General features: G+C 38.8%; 1 protein-coding gene across 4 annotated transcripts in view; it reads left to right on the forward strand.

Moving 5' to 3' along the window:
* COL4A3BP (collagen type IV alpha 3 binding protein) overlaps positions 1–25,708 on the forward strand; it is a 79,073-nt gene that overhangs the window by 24,729 nt on the left and 28,636 nt on the right. For 2 of the 4 annotated variants that reach the window (XM_027634649.1, XM_027634650.1), the window contains exon 4: positions 25,574–25,681. In XM_027634649.1, coding sequence (XP_027490450.1) covers positions 25,574–25,681 — 108 coding nt within the window. The other 2 variants (XM_027634651.1, XM_027634652.1) reach the window with 2 other exon arrangements.

A 25,708-nucleotide genomic window follows, 5' to 3' on the forward strand; every position in this document is an offset into this window, starting at 1 on the left:
AGTAAACCACCAAAACATTTAATAGTAAACCACCAAAACATTTAATATGTTAAATCAATTACATTATTTATAAGCATCCTTTTTGTATTATGCAACTAAATATAGTAGATCAAGACAAGGCAAGGAATACAGCAAAAGTTAATGCAGTCTTGTAACAATATCTTAGTCTCAAGTTAAAAAAGTATGTAATGAAATGTCAGAGTTAGTAGCATGTTTTTCCAGTGCAATATGCTGTTCTATTCATAATACAGTAGCAGCTTTGTGTGATAAATGTAAGTGCAGAGGTGCATCTGTTCCTTCTAACAGTTCTTACGAAAATATAAAGTAATCTTATCACCATAAGCCTTAGAAAAGTGCTGTAGGCACATAAGTGTTTGATAGGATTTAACGTAAACCATAATTGTCCAAATCCAGTATTCAGTCTGGTATTATTAATGGTTCTTAAAAAATGTGTTTCAAAATGTCTTGTTTCTGTATTTTCATTGAGAGGTTAGTGCTATATCCTATAATTTCTTTAGAAGTTTGCATGGAAAATATTTAAGAAACTATATTTTTCCAGTATAACTTTGGTAGGATCTGAAAAAATATATTTACATGGAATCTGGAGGTTAATTCCATTTTTCATTCGAATTTGTATAATCAACACTTAAATGATCCTTAGATTAAAGTTACTCTTCATCCATTCTTTAATTTACTTCATCTCATGCAAGTTTTATATCTAAAAACTTGATTTAGAGTAGGAGAAGATGGGCTTTTATGAGACAAAATTACACTTAATGTTCAGATTTGTGTTACTCTGAAATTTTGCTTACTCTGGAATTTTCTGAAGGAACATTTCTGGTCAGGTTACCAAAACTCAAGTGAAAGTTCCTTACCAAGCTGTTGTTTCTGCATAAAAATTATTTTTGTTTTAGAACCAGGTTCTTCAGCTGATACATAGTAATCTGAATAAAATTGAGAGGAAATTATTTCCTTTACTAAACAACTATTTTTATTAATGTGAGTCTACTGCTATATAAAGTATTTTTTTTTGTTTGTTTTTGAAGTTCTTTGTTGCTTACTGAGTGGGTAGGTAGTTCTGGTAGGCTGCTTAAGCTGTTTGCTAACAAAAGTATGTTTGTGAGACTTAATGTAGCATGTCACAAGGTTGTTGATCTTCAGAGAATGAAAAATAGACTGAAACTTTATGACTGTTTCATTGTGCTCCTAACAGAGAAAACAGTGATTTAAAATTAATTTTATAATAAATTTAAGTATAAGCAGATATAGAAAAACTTCCTGTTTAGCAACACCAATGAGTAGCTGATGGCTGAGAAATATAAAACAGCTAATGTTCAAGCATAAAAACTGTTCAAATTTGCAGGGGTCTGTGTCGTTTCATTCGTCTTTACTTGTATTGAGGTTCCTGAATCCTTACATTTCAAGTATAGCCTCTCAAATGTTTATTTATCTTCCTGAACTGGAGAAGGGATATGTCTGAAATTACTGTAAAACCATCAGTGAGGCAAATGAGGAGTCCTTTCCTCTATGTAAGTGTTTTGTTAAATGTATTGAACAGGCATTTCTCTGGTATCAAAACATTGATGGTACTTGAGCACCAAGGTGTTGATGCTTTTGGAAAGTTATCCTCTTTATAAGAATAATTTGAAGGACTGACTCCAGGTCTCTCCTGTGGTTTGAAAGTGGAGTTTGGAATTTCTAACCTAAGATGAGATAAACGGGCTTACATGCTGTTAGTTCAGTGCTGTGAGAAAATGAGGGGAGTGAATTGCTGTTTGTTGTGATAAACCTCTGTATAATTAAACTTATTTTGAGCAAATTAACTTGAACTCTTGAGATCCAGATAATGATTTCTTGTAATGTTAATATACCACCTGAGTTGAGAACTCAATTAGAGTTTTTTTAGAATTGGATGCTTCATGAGAAACTCTGCCTCAACTTAGGTTTGTCCCATTTGGTTCCATCTTTTTACTTTTTGGATACAGATTCTGCATGTGTTCATTATTTATTTTGTGACTTCAGCAAAATCGATTGATGGTGTTTTAAATCTTGGATTTTCAAAACCTTTTGTCTTTCAAACTGAAATGCTGTTTTAAAGGCTTGCTGAAATTCTTACAATACCTGTCATTGCTGTGTCGAACTGGAAAAGGTAACTTTCCAGAGGGATATCTAGATATCCAACAAGTTTGGCATGTCAGAAGTAGGCAGGTAGGTTCTCTTTTTCATTTTGAAGTCATAATATACAAGGTGTTTTTATCTAGAGCAGGAGACATGAATTTCAGTGTTTGACTGTGAAAAGCATTGGGAGGCTATCTTGAAGGAGTGACGGCTTTTCACTCCTAATTAGACACTGGGAGAGGAGTTAGCTAATTAGAATAGGATTATACAGAAACATCAAGAAGAGTAAAACTTCTCTTTTTTTAGCATTTTTTCCCTAACTAACCTGGGGAGAGGGGGTATGGCAACCTTGGCATCAAAGATGGTTTAGCTTGCTACAACCTGTTTCTTAAATTATTGATTGTCAAACCCAGCAAGATGTTTCACGTCCCATTTTTGCATTAAGTGCAGATCTAGTTAGATGGTGAAAAAGCAAAACACTGAATTTGACGGGCTAGTAAAGTCAAATTTATGAAAAAGTAAAGTAAGTATTGAAACAGTTGATTCATTTCCTTTATTAAACATTGCTACATTTCCAAACAATTAATCTAGAATTGGGATACTTAGTTTTGAGGTGATTATTTTTTTAATGCCTGTAAGGCCATCCATCTAAGAGAAGGTGACTCTAAACAAACCTACGTCCTGAGGACCTCGCTGCCACCGTCCAAGCTCGCTCAACCCTGGCAAATGAACCTTAGAGTTAAAGGGTGGGTTCAGTTCCACGCATACTGCATCTCACCTAAAAAATCCATTACACAGGCCCGAAGGCCTTACCCACATTTGCAAAGCCCTGTAACGACATCTTCTACAAATGCAGTCACACAAAGATCAAAAGACAAAGGCATACACCTGCCTGCAAAGCTGTACCCAAATTAACTCTAGCATGCTGGAACATCAGAATCATGCTCAATTCTGCAGATAGCGGACATCCTGAGCGTTGCTCTGCCCTAATTGCCCATGAACTGTCACATCTCAACATCAACATTGCTGCTCTCAGTGAAGTTCGTCTTCACAAGGAAGGCAGCCTCAGAGAACATGGTGCCGGTTACACACTCTTTTGTTCAGGTAAGCCCAGAACTGAAAAACATCTCTCAGGAGTCGGCTTCATGATCAAAAACTCTATTGTTCCTAAACTCGAAAATCTGCCGACAGGTCACTCTCACCGCATTATCTCCCTATGCCTTCCACTGCACAACAAGCAACAAGTTGTCGTCTTTAGTATATATGCCCCAACTCTCCAAGCCGACCCTGCTGAAAAAGATAAATTTTACACCGACCTGCGCCGCCTTACCCAAAAGGTGCCTGCAGATGATAAGATCATTATCCTTGGTGATTTCAACGCTAGAGTAGGTAAGAATTTTGAAACCTGGAAAGGAATATTAGGCAAGCATGGTGTTGGAAACTGCAACGATAATGGTCGACTTCTGCTAGAATTCTGTGCGGAGCAACAGCTCCCCATCACTAATACTATCTTTTCAGCAGAAAAATAGTCTGAAGACAACCTGGATGCATCGAAGATCCAAGCATTGGCACCTCATTGATTATGTCCTGATGTGACAGAGATGTTCATGATGTCCACCATACCGGTGTGATGCCCAGCACAGAATGCCAAACAGATCATCGACTGGTGCGCTGTAAACTTAACCTCAATCTTAAATTCAAACCTAAAAGGGGCAGTATCCCAAGGAGGAGACTCCAAGTTAACAATCTCCAATCAGCCACAGTGAGAAACAAATTCCAGGCAAATCTTCAAACTAGGCTCGAAAATCATTCAGTAGATTCTACAGATACCTCCCCTAAAACACTTTGGCTCCATATCAAAAACAGCATCCTGCAGCCCTCTGAAGAATCCTTAGGGTTCTCCTTCAAGAAGAACAAGGACTGGTTCAATGAAAACAATCAAGAGATCCAGGAATTGTTGAGGAAGAAGAGAACTGCCCACCAAGCACACCTTGCACTGCCATCCTCTCACATAAGAAAAGCAACCTTTCATCTTACATGCAGCAAGCTCCAACAGAAACTCCATGACATCCAGAACAGGTGGTGGATCAGTCTAGCTGAAAAAACTCAATTTTGCACAGACACAGGTGATCACAGAGGATTCTATGAAGCCCTGAAAACAGTATACGGGCCTACATACCAAACCCAAAGTCCTCTGCTCACCACTGATGGTCAAACACTTCTGACAGATAAAATTCTGAATCGATGGTCTGAACACTTTCAGACTCCTTTCAGTACTAGCTGTGTAGTCCAAGACTCAGCAATTCAGTCCATCACACAACAACTGGTGAAGCATGAATTGGATGCTGCCCCCACTTTAGGAGAAACCCTCAAGGCCATACAGCAGGTGAAAATTGGCAAGGCAGCTGGGGTTGATGGAATTCCACCTGAAGTCTGGAAACATGGGGGCCTTGCACTCCATGCTAAATTTCACGAGTTTGTGGTGTGCTGTTGGGAACTAAGAGAACTACCATCAGACCTTTGTGATGCAGTCATCATCACCTTGTATAAGAAGAAAGGAGATAAATCAGATTGCTCAAATTACTGTGGTATCACTCTGCTCTCCATTGCTGGCAAAATCCTGGCAAGAATACTCTTGAACAGACTAATACCTGCTATAGCAGGAGGAATCCTACCTGAAAGCCAGTGTGGTTTCAGAGCCAACAGGAGCACTACAGACATGGTATTTGTTCTCACACAACTGCAGGAGAAGTGTAGGGAACAGAACAAAGGTCTCTACGTAACCTTTGTTGATCTCACCAAGGCTTTCGATACTGTGAGCAGAGAAGGTCTATGGCAGATTTCAGAACATTTAGGTTGTCCCCCCAAGTTCCTTAAAATGATCATCTCACTTCATGAGGATCAACACGGCCAAGTCAGATATGGCGACGCACTTTCTGAGCCCTTTCTGATAACCAATGGTGTGAAACAAGGCTGCGTTCTAGCACCAACCCAACAGTCTTTTTCAGCAGGATGCTCCAAAGGGCCACGGCAGACCTCGATGATCGGGACGGTATCTACATCCGATATCGTACTGATGGAAGCCTATTCAGCCTAAGGCGACTGAAGGCCCAAACCAAGACCCTAAACCTTGTCCGGGAGCTGCTCTATGCTGATGATGCCGCCCTTGTTGCCCACACAGAAGCAGCTCTGCAGTGTTAAACATCCTGCTTTGCAGATGCTGCTGAGCTCTTTGGGCTGGAAGTCAGCTTAAAGAAGACAGAAGTTCTCCGTCAACCAGCACCTCAGGAAGTCTTCCTTCATCCCCATATCACCAATGGCCAATCAGAGCTCAGATCAGTCCAACAGTTTAATTACCTAGGTAACCTCATCTCCTTGGACGGTAAGATTGACGGAGAGATAGACAGCAGGTTAGCAAAGGCATAGAGTGCTTTTGGAAAGCTTCATAAAAGAGTTTGGCAAAATAAACACCTGAAGAAAAGTACCAAGATCAGTGTTTACAGAGCCACAGTGCTGTCTACTCTCTTATATGGATCTGAATCATGGGTCATCTACCGCCACCACCTGCAACTCCTAGAACACTTCCATCAGCACTGCCTCCATACAATCCTAAACATCCACTGGTCAGATTATGTGACCAATACATCTGTTCTAGAACAAGCAGCAGTCACAAGTATTGAGGCCATGTTGCTGAGAACACAGCTGCATTGGGCAGGGCACGTCTCAAGGATGAAGGACCACCGCCTCCCTGAGATCTTGCTTTATGGTGAACTTGCCACCGGCTGCTGCATGAGAGGAGCCTCAAAGAGAAGATACAAGGACTCCCTGAAGCAACATCTCAGCCTTGGCCATATTGATGAACATAACTGGTCTACTCTGGCCTCCAATCGGGAGGTCTGGAGACACACCATCTATAATGCTGCAGATGCCTTTGAGAAAGCACACAGGATCACCCTTGAGGGGAAAAGACAACACAGAAAGAATCGTGTCTTGCAGAATATACCACCTAAGGAGTCTTTCTGCTGTGCCTTTTGCAACCAGACATGCCTGTCTCGTATTGGCCTTTTTAACCACCAGTGTGCTTGTAACAAATGTGGGTAGAGCCCCTCCCAAATCTTCGTTCACGAAGCCCAGCCATGATTTTCTGAATATGGATCCTAGTTCATAAATTAATGTAGAAAACTGCAGAGCAAACTTTAAACAGCTTAATTGTGATTACAGTTAATAAGGGCATTTTAGAATATTGTTGAGGGGGAAAAAAAATCGAAATCAAAATCTAAAAATATCACCAACCTGAAATATTCAAAAAATGCTTGTTAACTGCATAAAATGCAATTCTTTTTTTCTATATAACCTAAGAAAAGCTAACAGTTACCTTATGCATAAAGTATTAAGAGTCATTAATTCCACCATTATGGTCATCTGCATGGTTTGTTTTCTCTTGTCATTGCTCTGTTCTAAAAGAAGGTGGTATCAGAGGAGAAAACAAGGAGTAGAGGTGACCTTTTGCTAGTCTAACATGAATGCAACACCATACAAAAGTAAAACTCACAATGGCTAAAACCAGAGCACCACAACGTTGTACACTTCAGAAGCACCTTAAATGTAACAGAATACACCACAGAGTACCCTTAAAGGACTGCCCTCAACCTTCTGTAGTTGTTCCAGTTAGAAGGAGGGTTGAGTTAATGTCAGACTGCTTAAATCTTGTTGGTAATACAAACTAGCTTCTGGATAAACAGGGTGAAGGACATCAGGTAAAATATTAAAATAAATATTGAAGTATTTCTAAAAATAAAATTTACTTTCTATCTATGTGTTATTTTTCTTATTAACTCCAGTATAAAGTTATGCAGTAGTAACTTTTTTCAATCAGAGAAAGCCTTAAATTTCACTTTGAACTTAATTATAAGCACCCAGAGTTTCTCAGTTCCTGGCGTTTTGTTCTGTAATTGGAATGAGTCACCTTCAGACCGAGACCCAAGTGCATCTACTTGTTCCTTCAACCTATTAATGCCTTAGGAAATTTCACATTAACAATACTTAATGTCAAGCTTTTGTTTGAATACTGTGTGTAAATATTGATCTATGGGATTATTTTTAGTTAATTGTGCTAAGAAAAGATTGAAAAATGCTAGTGGAGGTAATTTTCTCATAGTAATATTTTACTGGCAGTGGGTGCCAGAGCAAAAAAATTTATGATCTGTTAATCAGGTCAGAAACCAACATCAGAGTTTCAATTTGTGAAATAGTGAGCTCAGGTTATCAATAGAAAAGGAAGATACAGAAAGGTACTAGATTTTTAACTTGTCCCTAGGCATTCAGCAATTGTGAGTAAAGCTGTAACACTCTGTGAAGACAGAGCCATTTTCTGCTTTTCTACACCTCTCTAATCCTGCCCTAAGATGGATTTAGTATACTGATAATGCCAATAAAGATATGCAAATAAGTCACTCCACATGAGTTGCCTATCTGGACTGAAATTAGTAAGATAATTTAGAATGAATAGGAAAGTATATGCAGAGTAGGAATGATAGAGAAACATTTTGATTCAGCATACTGATGTAACAAACTTTTAAAATAGATACTCAATGAGAAGTGTAAATGTCTGCCATCAGCAAATAGTTTGATTTTGATGTTATGACCTTTGCAAATCTAAAATTTTTTTGTATCAGCTTACTATATTGCTGACAACTAGACACTGTAAATTTCTAGCAAATGCTAGGAGTTCTAATATTGATGAGTGAATGTTAATTATAAAAAGAGTCTTATTAATTATTTTAATATAAAAACTTTGCAATAGTGTAATTTTAGATGTATCACTTAGGAAGGAACAACAGGAATAGTGTCTCTTGCCATTTCTCCATCTACTTCCTCTCCTGGAGTTAGGTGTTGCAGTAATGTGTGATTTTTAACATATTTGGTTCCTTAGCAGTAGTTGCTGAAGTCTGAAAAGGAAAAAAATTGTGGCTCCTTAAAATTTTAATTTTTTTACATTTCATCCTAATACCAGTTCCTCTGGCCATACTTCCCACTTAAGCATATAAGACTAGCTTAAGTGGAAACAACAGCGCAGATGAAGGAAAGCACAGGAGATGTGGGAGTAGGTATATGTTGTTTAACCTTGATTTCACTTATCAAGTTCATAGTGAGGATTATAGGAGTGTGACAATGAGGCCTCCTTTTGCCTTTGTTCATGTCCTAAGTGTTGGAACAGGTTTAACTAGTCTTGATGTCAGTTAGCGTTCCCTATCAAATTGATTTAGATTGCCTTGTCCTTTTGTCTGCTCTGCAGCACACAACGAATTTTAAAGTTTTTCTATTTGATGCTGACACTTGGATTGTATAGCACACACTGTTAGTCTCCGTGGTAACGTGTTTTGCCCAGGAGGTATTGTCCCACTCCCACTGTGGCATTGCAAGGCTCTGACTTGCAGCAGCAGTGAAGCTTGCCTGAGAGGCGGCTGGAGGACAGATTAAGATATCTATGTAAAGCTGTAAAAAGCTGTAAAAACAGCTGAAAGCTGTTTAAAAGCCTGAAATGTGTAGGTAAGTCACTGATGAGTGGTAGAAATATATGCCTAAAGGTGTTGCATAAACACTATGTACTTGTTTGAAACTAGAAAGCCATGAACTATTGCTCAAACTTATGCAGAACTTAGGTATTCTCCTGTTGCTGTTCTGTAACTGTTGTATGTTGACATTAAATATGTAACTTAAGTTCTTGTGTATTCACGTTTGACATCTCCCTGCAAAGCTGAATTTAAAGTGAAACTGCTTTTTGATAACTAAATAAGAAAGTAAGTCCAGGCATAGTCTTCTGAAATCAACAGTAATAAGCTTCTTTATTTTGGATTTTGGCCAGAACCTTAGGTAAAGTGGGAAATACACAGGAGAAGAATGTAGCTGTCTCAAGTCCAAGCACCCTGTCTAGCTTTTCAAGTTCGTTTCATCCTTCAAGTATAGTGTCTTTTCCTTTTTGCTCTTCAGTGACATGTGAGTAGTATAGGCAAAGAAATAAACTGAAGTATTCTCCTGAAGAAAGAGTCATAAAGTTCATCCTAATTCTTCTGCTAATATGAACTAAAGTCATCCTTAGTAGGTGCTGTGTTTCATTATAAGTTATACTGGTAAGTATTGTAACAGTAAGGGGTTGCAAAATCATTTTAGCCTGTTTCTGCTGTTCAAGTGATTTCTTGCCATCATCATAAAAATATGAGTTTTCTTTCATCGACTAATCTTACAATAAGTCTGGAGATGAGATTATTGCCTTAATTTTTTAAACACTTAAAATTTCTTGTCTTTTGTTAGAACAGTTTCCCGTTCCTCAGCTGTTATTAATGTAGATGTCTTTTACAACTTTCTGATACCTTGTATGGCTCTCTTCCAAACTCAATCTTCTTCTTTCTGTGATGTACAGAACCAAAAGTGAACTCGGTCTTCCTATGGATGATCCTGCACATGTTGCATAGAATGCAGGAGTATTTTGTAGATTGTGTACACTACCCTGTTCTCCAACACCATGAGTTTTTTTAACTTATTTATTCACTTTGAGAACCACTAAATCTGATTCATCTCTAGAACTGTCTGCAGATTGTTACCTGTCCTGTAGCTGTACAGTACAATATTTCCTAGAACCAAGTAAGCTTTGAACTTCATTGTTCTAATGTGTACTTAAGTGTTAAGTTTATGTTGCTCTTCAGTCTCAGCTTCAGTCTCTCCAGCTCTGCTGCCTTGGGTTTTGGTTTCTTTCCAGAAATAATTTATTGTGCTTCTTGGTTTGTGTTCCGTTTCTTAAGTGATTGTGCTTCCTCTAGTACTTTGTAAAGTATGGGGATTGTCTGTTTGAAGAAAGGCTTGACATTTAGCAGTATCTCAGTTGACAACTGAGTTTGCTTGTTATTCTTTTGGGAGATGCTTATCTGAAGCTGTGCACTGAAGACAATTTTACGTGTTTATATCCTTGTGACCTGTGATCATTGTCTGCCATATATTCCAAATTAAAAAATATGCTCCCCATCTATCAGAGTGTTCACAGATAGTCTTCATAATCTTAGCAGAGGTCTTGAACTCCCCTTTTCTCAAACCCCTACCCTCAAAAGGTAGTGAACTTAGTTGGTATGGTTTACTCCTATCTTCCCCTTAAATTAGCTAAATATACAAATTAATTGAGGTTCAAATGCACAGAAAAGTTCAAGTAAATTTTTGATCATGCAGGCTGGTGAACTAGGGTGTTCTGAAATAGCTAAAAGATGCCTGAAAATTACAGTTCAAATTGCAAATGAACAGAGCATTGCCGTGTGGATGCAGGGCTATGTGAATGAAAACACTTTCATAAGTACTGACTCAGTATCAAATAATGTTAAAGGCTTGTGACACTACTACTAAGCTGTTGAGTATGTCAGTTATTATTTTTGTAATGCTATTTAATGAAGGCTGATATACATGGCTAAAGTAAACTTGGTCCTGAGACTACTGCCGAGTCTTGAGATGATCAGAACTAAACTAGCAGAATCAACTCGCAGCTGGCTATGCAGTAAATAACCAGTCTCGTTGCTATAAACAAGCAGATTTCTAGTAGTAACCTCAAAGGTGTTATTAATTCACTTTGTAAAAACAACTGTGGTAGATCATTTTGATAGTGTATACTTTCATTTAATAGAAATAAGGGGAGTGTCAAGGTCGTAACTGGCAGAATGACACACAGTAGCTCTAGGAGCTGAACTCTCCCGGGGCATGTTTTCTCATGGTCTCCCTGAAAGCAGTATTGCTCATGGAGAGAGACCTGTATCAAGCTTTACTTCAGGAGTAAATGCCCCTTCCCATTAGGGTAAACTCCTGATATCAATAATGAGAAATAGAGAGCTGCCATGTAGAAGTAGGGAGTGGTTAAACAGTTATAAGTTGGCACTTGTGAAACGCTGTATGCTGATTACTCAGAATTATTACTCATCACCTTTAAGTACTGTGCATTAACAGTTTAATAGAAAAGTCTTGGATACTCTATATGCCTCAATCTACCAAATGTGGTCTTTTTCATTTTTTTAAAAAAAAACTTTTAAGAGGTGTTTTTTCTTCGGTGGGCTTCATTACAGTGAAACTCAATGAGGTGATATTAACAGACCATAGTTAATACTCTGGCCCTAGGGAGGAGTGCTCAGCCACATGGGTGGGGTACCAATAAGACATAGTTACATTAATCAGAGGTAACTTTTTGGCTCTTTTGAGAGGTACACACACCAACATGGTCATCATCCAGTGAACCTCCTGAAGAAGAGAGTAACTTCAGGAGCTGCTGGAATTTTTTCAAAAACACAGCATGACCTCTGTTTTTTTTAATTAATGTCCACTTGCCATTGGAACCTCTTATTCTTCTAATATAATTTTCACTGTAGGTCTTTTTCTCTCTCTGGATACAGATCAAGTGTGTCCATATGCATTTGCTGTTACTTTAATGTTGTCTGCGTGCATGGACTTACTCCAGAGGAAGCAAAATTCTGCTCTTGAGCATACCTATTTTAAATGGGAGGAGAGAAAGAAGGGGTTTAATATTTAACTGCTAGTATTAAATGTCCTGTATTGATTGATATGAACATAGGCATCAGAAAATTGGGGGAATGGAGGGTGGAATAGAGAGGAGTGTCCATCTTTCAATCCCCCACTCCCCAGTAATCTGAAATAGCTTGTAAGGATTTGTGTATCACTGTAAAATTGCTTGTTTAAAGAAACAAATACAGCTGAGGCTGCTCATCTGATAAGAATTACTTTTCCTGATGTACAGTAGGAATCTGCTACTGAAACTTGTCAATATTGTACAGAAGTTATGCTTTCAGGGGAAGATTAGATGGGTTACTCAAGTTATTATTCCTTTACTGGCAATATCAGAAGTTTCTTAAAATTAAATTAAATGTACTCTTTCACAGCTGAAAACTAAGCTTGGGTATGTCTTCCTATTCCATTATTTTAGCACTGTTATCAGCAGGAACTCTTTCATACATGTGATATTGCAAGTCATTTAATGTTACTAAATTTGCTCAGTCCACTTGCTGCTGGAAACTGTATTTCCTGAAAGAAGACTTTAGGGGAATGCCAGTGAATCAGCAGTTTCAGTTGACTATACAAGTGTGTTTGCTGCATTAAACCTAAATGTTGTCACTTCCAAGCTGTTGAAACTTCCCTTTCAGGACAGAAAACAGTGATTCTTTGTCTGTCTTGCCACCCTTTTGCTACTCTTGGGCCCGTGTGAACAGCAGCTGTAAGTTGCAGCTTTATTAATAAGTAGTTACAGTTAAGACTGTTTAAAGCTGGGCTAAAGCTTTCTGTCCATTCCAACCCAACACACTTGATTAATTTTAAACAATGCAGATTGTTTCACTTTGACCAGCCTAATCTTTTTTTGCCTGTGTGTTCCAGTTTTGTTTCATAACAATTGCTTTGGCTTTGAAAATAGATATTATAATCCTCTGAAGAATGCATCCTTGGGGGGTGTTGGCCTGAGTTTCTAATTGGAAATGATCTGACCAGGAGGTGGTACTAGAGATCTTGCATCCTAGTCATTCTAATTCTATGATTAAAACCACAGTTCTTGTATAGCAGTTAATTCTTCCTTGCTCATGTCACAATATTTTCTACTTCCCAGCAAAAGAATTCCTCAGTCTTGAAATGATCTTTTTTTAACAAAGTGAAGTTTTTTTGCCTCAATTTGCTGGTTCTCAGACTTTCAGATTTAAATAAAAGATCTAGTTAAACTCTGTCTCCTTCAAGTTTCTCTTTGTTCTTACACTGTTCAAAAATGCAGCATCTACTTATTTCCATTCTTGTTTCTACCTGCCCCCAAATATGCTAAGCAAGGTTAAACAGAAAATATATAATTTACGTGTTTAGGGATATTGGTGTGTTCGAGGAAATCTGTTGGATAAATCTGCCAATTTTGAAAAGTACAGAGAAAGTGCAAAGATAATCAATAGCTATTTAGACAACATCTCCCATAATCTAATCAAACAATAAGTAGGACTCAAGGTTTGTACTTGTACAAATCTAATCAGTCTTTAGAGGCTTACTGGGCTGGTTTGTTTTGATTCTTGAAAAGAGGCCATCATGCCAGCTAGACAGGTCTTCAACAGAACTACCGTCAGTGTTCAGCTGACAGTACCTGTCATATGTAGTCTCTCTTGGAGTATCCATCTGAATACACAAAACCTGGAGTAAAAATATGCTCCGTTATGCCAACCATGTAGGTTTATAGTGTATTGATATAAAAAGGCTTAAAGAAAAAAATCTTATCTTTTTAGAGCCCTGTGCTACACATCCAGTCTGCAAAGTTTTTCTTTACTGTCCTAGCCTTTGAGGCAGATTTGAGTCTCAAGTGCTTTTGGATGTAGATACTGTAAATTCACTTTTCTGTCATTTTTATGGCTACTGCTTTTTTGTACCTGAACTGGGCTATATGCAGATCTGTCAGAATATGAAGATCCAGTGGCAGAATATGCATTTTGTTACTGCCACACAGAACGGTCAGGGAACAACACCACCTTGCCAACCATCAGGTGGGAGTGTCCCTCCCCTCACTTAGCAATGGAAGTCAGCTTTTAGTGTGCTGCAGTTCAAAGCATATAATAGCAAGATTATGACCGTTCTCCTTTAAGTCATGTCACACTCCCATACACACACTGCAATGTCTGCAGGCAATAGCATCAGTGTTTCAGTTTGTTGGCTTTTAACACATGTAGTTTTCTCATGATGAATTTTTCAGGGATACAGTGCTGTAAGGGAACCAGCAATGGGATTTAGCTTCAGCAGTATGTAGAGAATATATGAGTCTACAAAATAATTTATTCTGATGACAGAGGCATTGAATGTGTTTCAGCAGTTTCCTGGACTTTTCATAGTACAGTGTGCAATTAAGGCACAAGTTCTTGCAGAAAGCCTCTACAGCTTGTACAAAACACAGATGTGCTGTCGTGAAATGAGATAATGTAGTTACTGTAGAAGACTTGAGTAAAAGTAGGCTGCTAAACTGATTGTTTTATTACACTATTCTCTAGCTAATGCTTATTGTAGGGAGGTTTTTGTGTTGGCACCAGCATTGCACTGGCATCCTTTATCTTGTTATGAACTTTTTACCCCTCCAGAAAGCAGAACAAAATAGTGTCCCACAGCTTAACGCACAATCTAATAGTGACCAACAGTGTTACAGCTCTGTGTAAAACTAGTGATAATACTTGTCTTCAAAGTCCTGAACATTTTACAGACTAGATCGTAGAATCATAGAATCAGATGGGTTGGAAGGGACCTCCGAGATCATCAAGTCCAACTCTTGATCCACTACAGCCGTGGTTACTAGACCATGGCACTAAGTGCCACATCCAGTCTCATCTTAAAAACCTCCAGGGACAGAGAATCCACCACTTCCCTGGGCAGCCCATTCCAGTGCCTGATTACCCTCTCTGTAAAGAATTTCTTCCCAATATCCAACCTAAACCTCCCCTGGCACAGCTTAAGACCATGCCCTCTTGTCTTGCTGATAGCTGCCTGGGAGAAGAGACCAACCCCCACCTGTCTACAACCTCCTTTCAGGGAGTTGTAGAGAGTGATGAAGTCTCCCCTGAGCCCCTCTTCTCCAGACTGAACAACCCCAGCTCCCTCAGCCTCTCCTCAGAGGACTTGTGCTCGAGTCCCTTCCCCAGCCTTGTTGCTCTCCTCTGGACCTGCTCCAGCACCTCAATATCCTTCCTGAACTGAGAGGCCCAGAACTGGACACAGTATTCCAGGTGTGGCCTCACCAGTGCTGAGTACAGGGGAAGAATCACTTCGTGGTCCTGCTGGCCACACTGTTCCTGATCCAGGCCAGGATGCCACTGGCCTTCTTGGCCACCTGGGCACACTGCTGGCTCATGTTCAGCTTCCTGTCGATCCAAACTCCCAGGTCCCTCTCTGTCTGGCTGCTCTCCAGCCACTCTGTCCCCAGCCTGTAGCGCTGCAGGGGGTTGTGGCCAAAGCACAGGACCTGGCACTTGGCCTTGTTGAACCTCATCTCGTTAGAATCAGCCCAACTCTCCAGCCTGTCCGGGTCTCTCTGCAGATACTTTGGTTTGCTTTCTTCTAATGTAGTAGAAGCAGCCTTTTGTGAGCTGTTTTTCCACCATTTTACAGATTTTCCTTCAAGGGTAGGGTAGATCAGCTTATTGTAGAGACCTGTGCTGTGCTTGAAGTTGTTTTTCCTATTGCACAGAGAGTGTTGGCTTTCAGCAAATAAAAGCAGTCTGTTTCTTTCTGCATCAATGAACAATGATAGTGTGGAGGTTGTTTTTATATTGGCAGATTGTTTAAAATTTTTAGTGATGTGTTTGATATTGTGTGTAATGTGAGTTAATATTTTAATTTTCAAAATTAAAACTTTCTGAAAGTTGTGTTTCATAAAACAGTTCTACAAACTCCTTAGTAAACCTGTATAAACTTAAGTGTCATGAATAGAGTAGATAACTTCTTTCAAAGGAAATGTGTCTGTATCATTACCGTATCATGAGTTTTTATGGGTTTGATAGGCTTTACTAAAATGTTCTGGTGCTTCCCAAAGTGCATATACATACAGGGAAAACTAATTTGATGAAAACCTACTTAATGCTTTCTTGGTACATGAAGAAATCCTGTGGCTGTTCATCTGGCTCGTATATAAAACTACTTTTCATTGTGAACTGTATGTTTGACAGCTGCAGACTAATGGCAAAGCACTTGAATGTAAAGAAGTCTTCTACTTGGACATGGTACTTGAGACAGAGGTGACTGATTTTCTCTATGTCAAGTATTAGACTTTTTTTTTTTTAAAGCTAAATTAAATTGAGCCCAATTGTTAAATTCTAAGGAATCTGAGCCAGAATGTTAGTCAGTGTGTTTGATTTGGTGTTGTCTGTGGACAAGCTTAACTGGAAATGAACATGTTCATAGTTGGTTCACTGTTTTGAACTGGCTGAGAAGTGTGACTTCAGAATAATTTCATTAATCTCAATAGAGAAAATTTCTAATTCACTGCCATCCTTTCAGCACTAAATGTCATTGTTACTACTTGCATACTGTGTGGAAAACTTTATCCTCACTGAGCAATGTGTCTGAAATGTAATTATAAAGGCTAAAGGTAAAACTGCTCTGGTTGTAATTGCCAAGGAAGGAGCTTTCTATGCCCAGGGACTGAAGCAGAAACAGTGTAAGGGTTACTCTTGGGCTTTGACCGAGAGTAACCTCTGGCAATGCCTCTTTCCTTTTCGCTATTTCCCTCTAGTGGTCACACACGATACTGACTTTGAGAGTTTAAACACATGAACTGATATCTTTTCAAATGCTTGTATGTAAATAATAAACTACTAATAAGTAATATGGGTCGTATGAAAACTTAATTTTCCTAATCCTGACCAGTTAGAGGACAGTGCACTGTGATATCTTTTGCCAGGAGGACATACTCTAATGTTTCCAGTTGGTGATGCACTGAGCTTTTGGAAATTATCTGAATTTTTGTTCCTTTAGATATCCAAATGTGTCTTTTACATGAAACATGTAAAGCTTTTAGCATAATCTAAGTTTGCTTCTGAAGCTTTTTGATGTGGGGCCTGCTTTGCATGCGTATATTTGCCTTTCTGTATCTGGGACTAGGTCTTATGGCTTAACACTGGAAGCATTAAGATAATTTATCCCTTTAGCATTTTGTTTTATGTCATGTTAGACTTGTTCTTAACCCATGAACTCAAATGAGAATTATGGAATCATGTGGTGCTAGTCTTTGTAACAATTAATGTTTTCATTTAACTTTTTTAGGTGTTGGTACAACCGTTGTGTATCAAGTGTTTCACAGAATCACTAAATTGGAAATTACCTATAATATCACCATGTCAGCTGTCAACCTAGCACCCTCCACCATGGTCACCCCTAGACCATGTCCTCAGGTGCCATATCCACATATTTTTTGAGCACTTTGAGGTATAGTGACTCCACCACTTCCCTAAGCAGTCTTTTCCAATGCTTTACAACCCTTTCCATGGAAAAAAATTTCCTAATATTTAATCTCCACCTCCTCTGGTGCAACTTGAGGCCATTTCCTCTTGTCTGTCACTTGTTACCTGGTAGAAGAAACTGACACCCATGTCACTACAACCTCCTTTCAGGTAGTTGTAGAAAGTGATAAGGTCTCCCCCGAGCCTCCTTTTCTCTGGGCTGGGCAACTCCAAATCTCTCAGCCACTCCTTGTGGGTCTTGTGTTCCAGAGCTTTCACCAGCTTCATTTGACTTGAAATATTGAAAATGTTGCTTACTGTGTAAGTTGGGTTAGGCAACTCAGGAAAAGTACAAGGACGTTGTTAGGTCACGTAGAGAAAAAATTAGAAAGGCGAAATCTTAGGCAGAACTCAATCTGACCACTGCTGTATAAGATAATATAAAGTGTTTTTACAAATACATTAACAAAAGGAGGACCAAGGGAAATCTCCATCATTTATTGGACACATGAAGGAAAATCTTTATCACCAAGGCTGAGGAAAAAGTTGAGGTATTTAATGCCTTCTTTGCCTCAGTCTTTTATAGAAAGACTGAATATCCTCAGGCCCACCAGCCCCCTGAGCTGGTAAACAGGGATGGGAAGCAGAAGAGACTCCCTGTTATACAGAAGGAGATACTTAGTGACCTGCTGTGCCATATAGACACTCAAAAGTCTATGGGGCTGGATGGTATTCACCTAAGGGTACTGAGGGAGCTGGTGAAAGATGTTGCCAAGCCGCTTTCCATCATTTAACATCAGTCCTGGTTAACCAGGGAGGTCCCAGATGACTGGAGGTTGGCAAGTGTGATGCCCATCCACAAGAAGAGTCAGAAGAAGAAACTGGGGAACTATAGGCTTGTCAGACTAACCTCAGTGCCAGGGAAGGTTGTGGAACAGAGTATGTTGAGTATGATCACATGGCACATGCAGGACAGCCAGATCAAGCCCAGCCAGCATGGAATTAGGAAAGACAGGTCCTGCTTGACCAACCTGATCTCCTTCTAGGACAGGGTGACCCCCTTAGTGGATGAGTGAAAGGCTGTGGATGTTGTTGTTGTCTACCTGGACTTACAGTAAAGCCTGTGATACTATCTCCCACAGCATTCTCCTGGGGAAGCTGACATCCCACGGCTTGGACAGCTGTTCACAGGGTTAAAAACTGGCTGGATGCAGAGAGTGGTGGTGAATGGAGTTACACCCAGCTGGTGTCTGGTTACCAGTGGTGTTCCCCAGGGCTCAGTAGTGGGGCCAGTTCTGTTTAATACCCTTATGGACAATATGGATTAGGGGATTGAGGGCACCCTCAGTAAGTTCACAGACAACACCAAGCTGGATGGGAGTGTTGATCTGCTGGAGGGTGGGAAGGCTCTGCAGGTTGGACATCAGGAAGAATTTCATCGCTGAAGGGCTGGTCAGGCATTGGAACGGGTTGCCTGGGGAAGTGGTGGAGTCACCATCCCTGAATGTGTTCAAGAAACGACTGGACATGGCACTTTGTGCTATGGTTTAGTTGACGTGGTGGTGTTTGGTCAAAGGTTGGACTCGATGGTCTTGGAAATCTTTTCCAACCTCAATGACTCTATCATTCTTTGCTGCCTGTCATGCAGAACTGATGTGGTTTTTTCTTATGGAATTATGCCTTCAGAACTTTGATATCTCCTATCTAGTGTATTAATCTTTTGCTTAAAAGCAAAATTACCTTTGGACATTATTATTGCCTAGATAGTTTGAACTTAACACATGGAATCTTTGTGTTGTCAAATTGATATATGATTATAGAAGTGGGTGTAAAGCTTCTACTGATGGCAGAATTCTGTTGCATGAAGAGCTTTTAAACCAGACTGGGTTTTGTTTTTAAACAAACATGATTTTGACTCAACAGAGGGACTGCTTTTATGAATCTTTACCCTGGGCAACTTCAGGAATAGGAAGCTGTATCAGGAACATGAGAAAAACTTGCATGTATTGGGGAGTCCCTTATTTGGTATAACTTTTTTTGTTCAACTGTGTAATGGGTGCAGTGAACCTCCCTTGTTTTTGAAGGAAGTAGGTGTTGAGAGCTGATAAAAACAAGGGCCACAGCAAGAAGGAAATGGGAATAGGTTTTGAAAGTGAAGAAAATTGTGTAAGATTTAATACGGTGTGAGATGCAAAACAAATAATGTGTTCAAAGTAAACTCTTATTTTTTCCCACTTTTTCCCCAATTACTGTTATGAGAGTACAGTTTAAGAGCAGCATGTGTTTTCATGTATTTCCTTCAGGTTTAAGGTAGTTTTCCTTAAATCTTTTGTCAGATATGTTATGGAATATGTCAGTACTAATTTTCTTCATCCTACAGTGTTTACTATCTATTACATACTCAAGCATTTGATAGAGATTTCTGTTCTCATGGCTAAATGAATCTTTAAGAATTCATGTTTAAGGATTTAAGAATTGAGTGGAAGAGAAAAAAATATTTGTTCCCCTGTGTAGCAGTGACAAGATAAATGCTAACTGCACTAGGTGAACAAGAGATTTAATGATCTTTTTGGGTTTTGCAGGAGCATTTGCTTTGGTAGTTTTTCTTCTTATTGATAAACCTGCTGACAGATATGTTCTGTGTTAATGTAAAGCTTTTTGTAGTCCATTGCTTCTAGAGAGAGCAACAACCTTACCTGCATATTTACTTTGAATCCTGGGGTTTCTTGATACGAAAATGTTTATTCTGATTAAGCAAAGCATAGGCTTCTCAAGTCCATGGCCAAATCTGGCTCAGACTTGCAAGAATTATCTTTCCACAAAGGTGAAAAAACCTCAACACTTTGCTGTTTAATGATGATCTCTCTTTCAAAGTCTGATTGTGGTCTTTAGCCTAACTTTCTTCACCTAACAGTAATGGTGGATGTGGTTTTCCTCTTCTACAGAGGTGATATTAATATGATACTTAACTGTCTTAAATAGATTAAAAATAAACCCAAACCAAGGAGTAATAGGCAATTATACCTTCCCTGCCGTTTTGAAGGATAAGTAAAATATTGCCAAAATGCCTGTCAATTGTGAACACAGTGTGTGGTCTAGTCTTCCTTACTCCATCCCGCTGTTGAGACTTGCTGGGTTATCCCTGCATGCTCAGTCCTGGGAAGGCGTGGGCTTTCTCTCCACCTAGTGGGCGCTCCCTGGGAGAGTTCTCGGGCTCCTGCAGGGGATTTTCCTGCTGCCTCCTTGCTCGTCTGCCTTAGCTAGCACTTGTGCATTGACCCTGGCAACACTCCCTTTTGGATTTCATACATAGCGATGATGTAATAATATTTAATATAACTATTATGCGATTTTGTATAACTACTGAAAGACAAGTGCTTTCAGTTGGGATCAGAACTGTTCTTATTTTTAAAAGCACAGTTGTGCAGTTGAGGCAGTATGTAATGGAATGAATTCATTTTTTAAAATCTATGACTACTCCCATTAGCTTTCAAAGCATGAAAGCAAGTAAGAACACTTACTTCAGTGCGTTGGGAGCTGAGGCTGGAACATCAGTGCTTTTTCTGACAGTGTCTAATAGCAGAATTCAGTTTATTAGTTCTTATATAGCAATACAGATCTTATCCCTTTACTAACAGGTTAGACTCACGGGAGGGACAAATGTAGCCCTCTCCTAGTCTTACTGTAGTCTCGTGACCCAGGAGTACAAGCTGCTTTATTCTATTACTAGTTATACTGAGGGTTGCAGTTATTGCCAGCTTGGGTTTCGTTACTTTTGCCCAGTGAAGAGTTTTATTTTGCAAAATGTCACTTTGACACAGTGGTTCCCAAATCTGAGGAGCAAGACAGTCATGGCATCCTCCTGGCTATCCTTCATTCTGCTTGTCCTAGTTAGGACAGCTGAAGCCAGTTCATCACTGCATGGGTGTAACCCAAAACTGTGTATTCTATAGCCTTCCATGTCATTTCCCGGAAACTGTTATCAATGAACCATTTACACTATCTGCACAGAGCCTGACTCCTCAGGCTATAAACTGGGTGTTAAGAGGCCTGCAAGATAGGAGGGTGCTCTTGTCCTCACACCCATTAAGGAACCCCCCGCCCTGAAGGAGGTACTGGGCATTCCTGCCTGAACTGGAGGATATATAATCTTGGAGTCTTGGGATCTTTTGAACCACTCATGGGATCCAGAGGAAGACTGCAGATCACTGCTCTCAACCAGACTGCAATCACCACTCTTGACCAGACTGCAACAGCACTCTCACCAGCAGGTTTTTCCCTCTCCTTTTCCTTTGGACTCAGGGGGCCCAAAGAACACCACTCTGTTCATGCCCCAGGGTGCTGGGTTATATATTTGGGTTTTGTGGGTTAAAACCAATTGTTTGTCTGTATAATCGTGCTTATTGTATTATTTTATTAAATTGTTATTCTGACTTATAATCTCTCTTTTGAGTTGAGTTCATTTCCTCTGCTGGTTTACTTTTAAACCAGCACACTGCTTTTAGATTTGATATCGCAATTACAGTAATCTTAAGGCTAATTTTTCAGTTGTCTTATTATACTTTTCAGCTCAGAATTCCTGGGGTTTCCTCCTCTGCACATAGTATGTTTATTTACTACAGAGTTGCAACATTTATCACTGCTGGAGGAAAGTTATGTCTACAAGTCTTTCCTTGGTTTTGCACTTGCAGAAGACGTCATATTAGAGGCTTTATCCTTTCTGTGTAGTCTTCTGCACTGTGTTTGGGAGGGCTGTGGGTGGGGAATCATCATCCAGCAGCTCTGACTGTGAAATTCCTATTTCTACCTTCCTGCTAACTACCACCTTGTTTTTGAAACCTTAGGTTTCCATTGTCAGCAGCTTAAGAGCAACTGAAAAATCAGACCTACAGTCACGTAATAATTATATCTTTGACTTCAGGGCTCAGAAATGTATCCTGTACAGCCCTACCTGTAGTGTCTGTGGTGGTGTTACTGTGCAGCCATCTGCTTGGTAGCCCTGCCTTGGCTCATCCTGGCACTCACTAACTCTTCTTTCTGAAGCATTTGCTGCAGGTCTAAAAATTACCTTTGGTATATAGTTGTTTTACAGAGCTTGCCTGGTTATTTGCCACCCAGTCTTTCATAGTACCTTCCATCTCTCTAGTTTTGTGTTATTACTTTTTTCTATTCTGGTTTTTAACTAAGATGTGGCTTGATCTCTCGCATGTGTGAATGGGGTTTTTCACAAATACTGCAGAGAATGAGATTAGACTTACAGTGTCCTAATATCTGTTTCCACCTCCTAGAGTGAGCTGAATGCCTTAGGAGGAGGAGCTGCCTGCTGCATGTGTTATGTAAAATAATAAATAATTTATAATGCTAACTGAATATATCTGCCTTGGTGGATAAATGTACATTGAAGTGCTTCACAGGCACTGAATTGAGACGTAATCAAAATAATTCCTTGAAGACCTGAAAATAATTTGCTTTATTTGATTTTAAGTGGGAGAACTTTCCTATAAGTCTGTGCTTTACTCAGGAGTATTATTTTCCACTCAAGAAAATTTCTACGTGGTGGATCAGTGCGAGCAATAATGGAGATCTGCAATATGATTCTGCAAACACTTAGCTTTTTTTTACTGAAAGCAGCTTTTCTGACGCCAAGCGTCTGCTCCAGTTAAAGGATCACATGAAGCTTTGGATCATGTGGCTCTTTCCTCTTGTCTGTCGTAACAAAAGGATTAATGGATTTCACTCATTGCCTTAGAAAGCTGAAGGTGTTGCAGTATACTGTCAAATGCCAGTTTTAGTGTAGCTTTGAAGCTGTGATGTATGCATGGAATTTCAAAGAACTGCATCTTTTTACTGAGCATGGCAATTTACCATTAGTGCTTGATGGTATGAATTGATACAACTTCTACAAATAATTTTGTTTTCAAGCAAAGACTGTTGGTTTCTGTGATATGAACTCTACCTGCTTTTCCAGTTTTTATCTTAAATTAAAAATTGTGTAAAAAGAAGAAGCTTCTGTCTACATTCCTCTTCTCAATGTAATTGATTATTTCTGCAGTGAATAGTTAATGATGATCTGCTTTGCAAGACATAAATGCGGCAGTGACCTGCTCTCGTTTAGATGTTGCGGTAGTAGAATGGTGGGGCTTTGCATGATTCATGCTTTCTTTGTTTGTGTTATTCTGCTTGCTTCTGTCTGCTGTGAGCAGGATGGCTTGTCTGTACATCAGTTACAAATCAATACTTATTTTCTGGTTCTTTTGACAAATAAGTATTCTTGATGTAATTTTATTTTTTTCCTCTTGGCTATTCAGACATAATTGTCTTGAGACAGTTTTGTGAACATGGTCTGTAAATGCACGTGCTTTCGATTAATGTGTGCTTTTTTGTCTGCTGTTAACGCCTGCTCATTTGCTTCTTGATTGCAAAAACAAATAGTTAATTATGTAGCACCTTTTTATTGGTAAGGCTTGTAAGCTGATAGCTGTATCTAGATGATAATCATGTATGCTGTTTTGTGTACAATTCTGAAGCGTGGATAAACTTGTTTAGTAGAATTAATAATCACAAGCATAAATGACAGACAAATAAATATCCTTCTGAAAAGGTACCTTAAAAAAAAACAAGCTTACATATTGATATGGAAAGAAGGTTTTTTTCTTTCAGCTTCAGCTTTTATTTTATGAGCTAAAGTAACTGAGCATTGATTGTATGCCTAATACTGGAAGAAAATGAGTTAATTCAAATGTGAAATATAAGCCATCAGATTTTCTACTTCTAAGATTACATCTATTCTTGGAGGTTCTAGAACATTACTATTAAGATGTGGCTTTGATTAAATCTTCAAATAAAGAAATATGGAAGTTTCATTTCCTAAACTGAAATCCAGGTTTTGTGTAGGTCTTTCTCACTTAAAGGAGAAAGTGATCAGAAAATGTTTGCTATCCGTAGTTAAAATACTCTAACCTCAATGAAATGGATATTTTGGCTACATTTTAAAATTGATCTGTGCTCTAAGCCATATCCTGTTGAAATGAAATTTTGTCTTCTTTCCTAGTGTGTACAACTTACAGAAAAAATTAGTTTCCACTGTCAAACTGACTGTAAAAAAAATATATTCAGGGTCATCTTAATATTTGTAGTATATGCTTAAATAAACACTGAAGTTACTGGAAATACAGTGAAGGTTTTTTTACATTTGCATTTAAAATATTTTAAAAGACATGCTTCAAAGTGTTGGGTGACTCTTGTAAAATGTTCTTATAAGGTTTATGCTTATAAAACACTTTTGAAACAAAGCCATTGTATGCCCAAACTCTTACTTCTAATTCAGACATATATACTTTGTCCCACTTTGTCCAAATCCTTTTTTAGCCAACATTTCATTCAAACAACTTTTTTTGCTTTCTCTTTGCTTTTTTGAAGTTCATTTGCATCTTAATTTGTCAGTGCTCTCCTGCCTTCCCAAAGCCTATGCAGTTTCAAATTTTTCCATAAAATGTACAACTGCTTCTTGTTTGTGCTATACCATTTGTTTTGTCTCCCCTTCTCCCTGCCCCATCTGAATTTCTGTCCTGCTGCGGAATTTATTTCTGTGAAAAGTCTTTCGTAGTGTCGTCACCGTCTACTTGATCAAACTCATCTAATGACAGTATTTCATATATTATTCTGAAATATGTTTACTGCTTACATTCTCTTTCAAGATTTTTCTTCTGCTTTGCCATGCACAGGTCATTCACATTAACATTTAGGGAAATGTATTTTCCTCCAGTTCCTTGTTATCCGATTCTGTTTGATTTCTGAGGAAATTTGTCAGACTCTATATTTTTAGATATGTTTTTCTTTTCATTATTTAATTAGTCACTCCTCTCTTACTTTTAATATCTCATCTTGTTTTGTGTAGCCTTTTTTTCAGTAAAAAAATAATTTCAATCTAGTATAAATAATTTTGCTAGAGAAGCCTGGAACAGGGAGAAAACTCAATAGCAGTAATTGTTTCATTTTCTATGACCTCTCTTTTGTTGCTTTTAAAAAGAAAATGGTACTGTTTGTGTGATTGGAAGGATTGACTGAGGCTGATTATCTTGACTGAACCATGTTAATCCCCCAATTTATGGTAGAGTAATATAGCTTTTTGAATAGGCTGTGTGAAAATTACTTGTTAGGAGTTATATAAAACAAAATAACGGAACATGGTTCTTTTCTTGAACCCTTAAATATATGTTGCCTTGTTCTTTTGGGGGCACATAATCAGTTGTACATAGCATTTTTTTTAGAAATCATTAAGATAACAAAAAACTTTGCAGATGCTGCATCAATATCTTAGATGCAGGCACAATTTGAGTTATTAAAACCACTGCTGCTTCATGACAAAAACCAAATGGGTGGGTTTCAGAGGAAATGGCATTAATCTTGCTTGTGTGATTTCTTTTTCATTAAAAGCCTCAGCACTCTAGTTTTGTGTGTGGTTTGCTTTTCAGACTGAATCTGGCTATGGATCAGAGTCAAGTTTGCGACGCCATGGCTCCATGGTGTCTCTTGTCTCTGGAGCAAGTGGATACTCTGCGACATCCACCTCTTCGTTCAAGGTTAGTGAATAAAGTTTTCTTAGTATT

Source organism: Corapipo altera, unplaced genomic scaffold (assembly GCF_003945725.1).
Source record: "Corapipo altera isolate COAL_440 unplaced genomic scaffold, ASM394572v1 61411, whole genome shotgun sequence".
Classification (NCBI taxonomy): Eukaryota; Metazoa; Chordata; class Aves; order Passeriformes; family Pipridae; genus Corapipo; species Corapipo altera.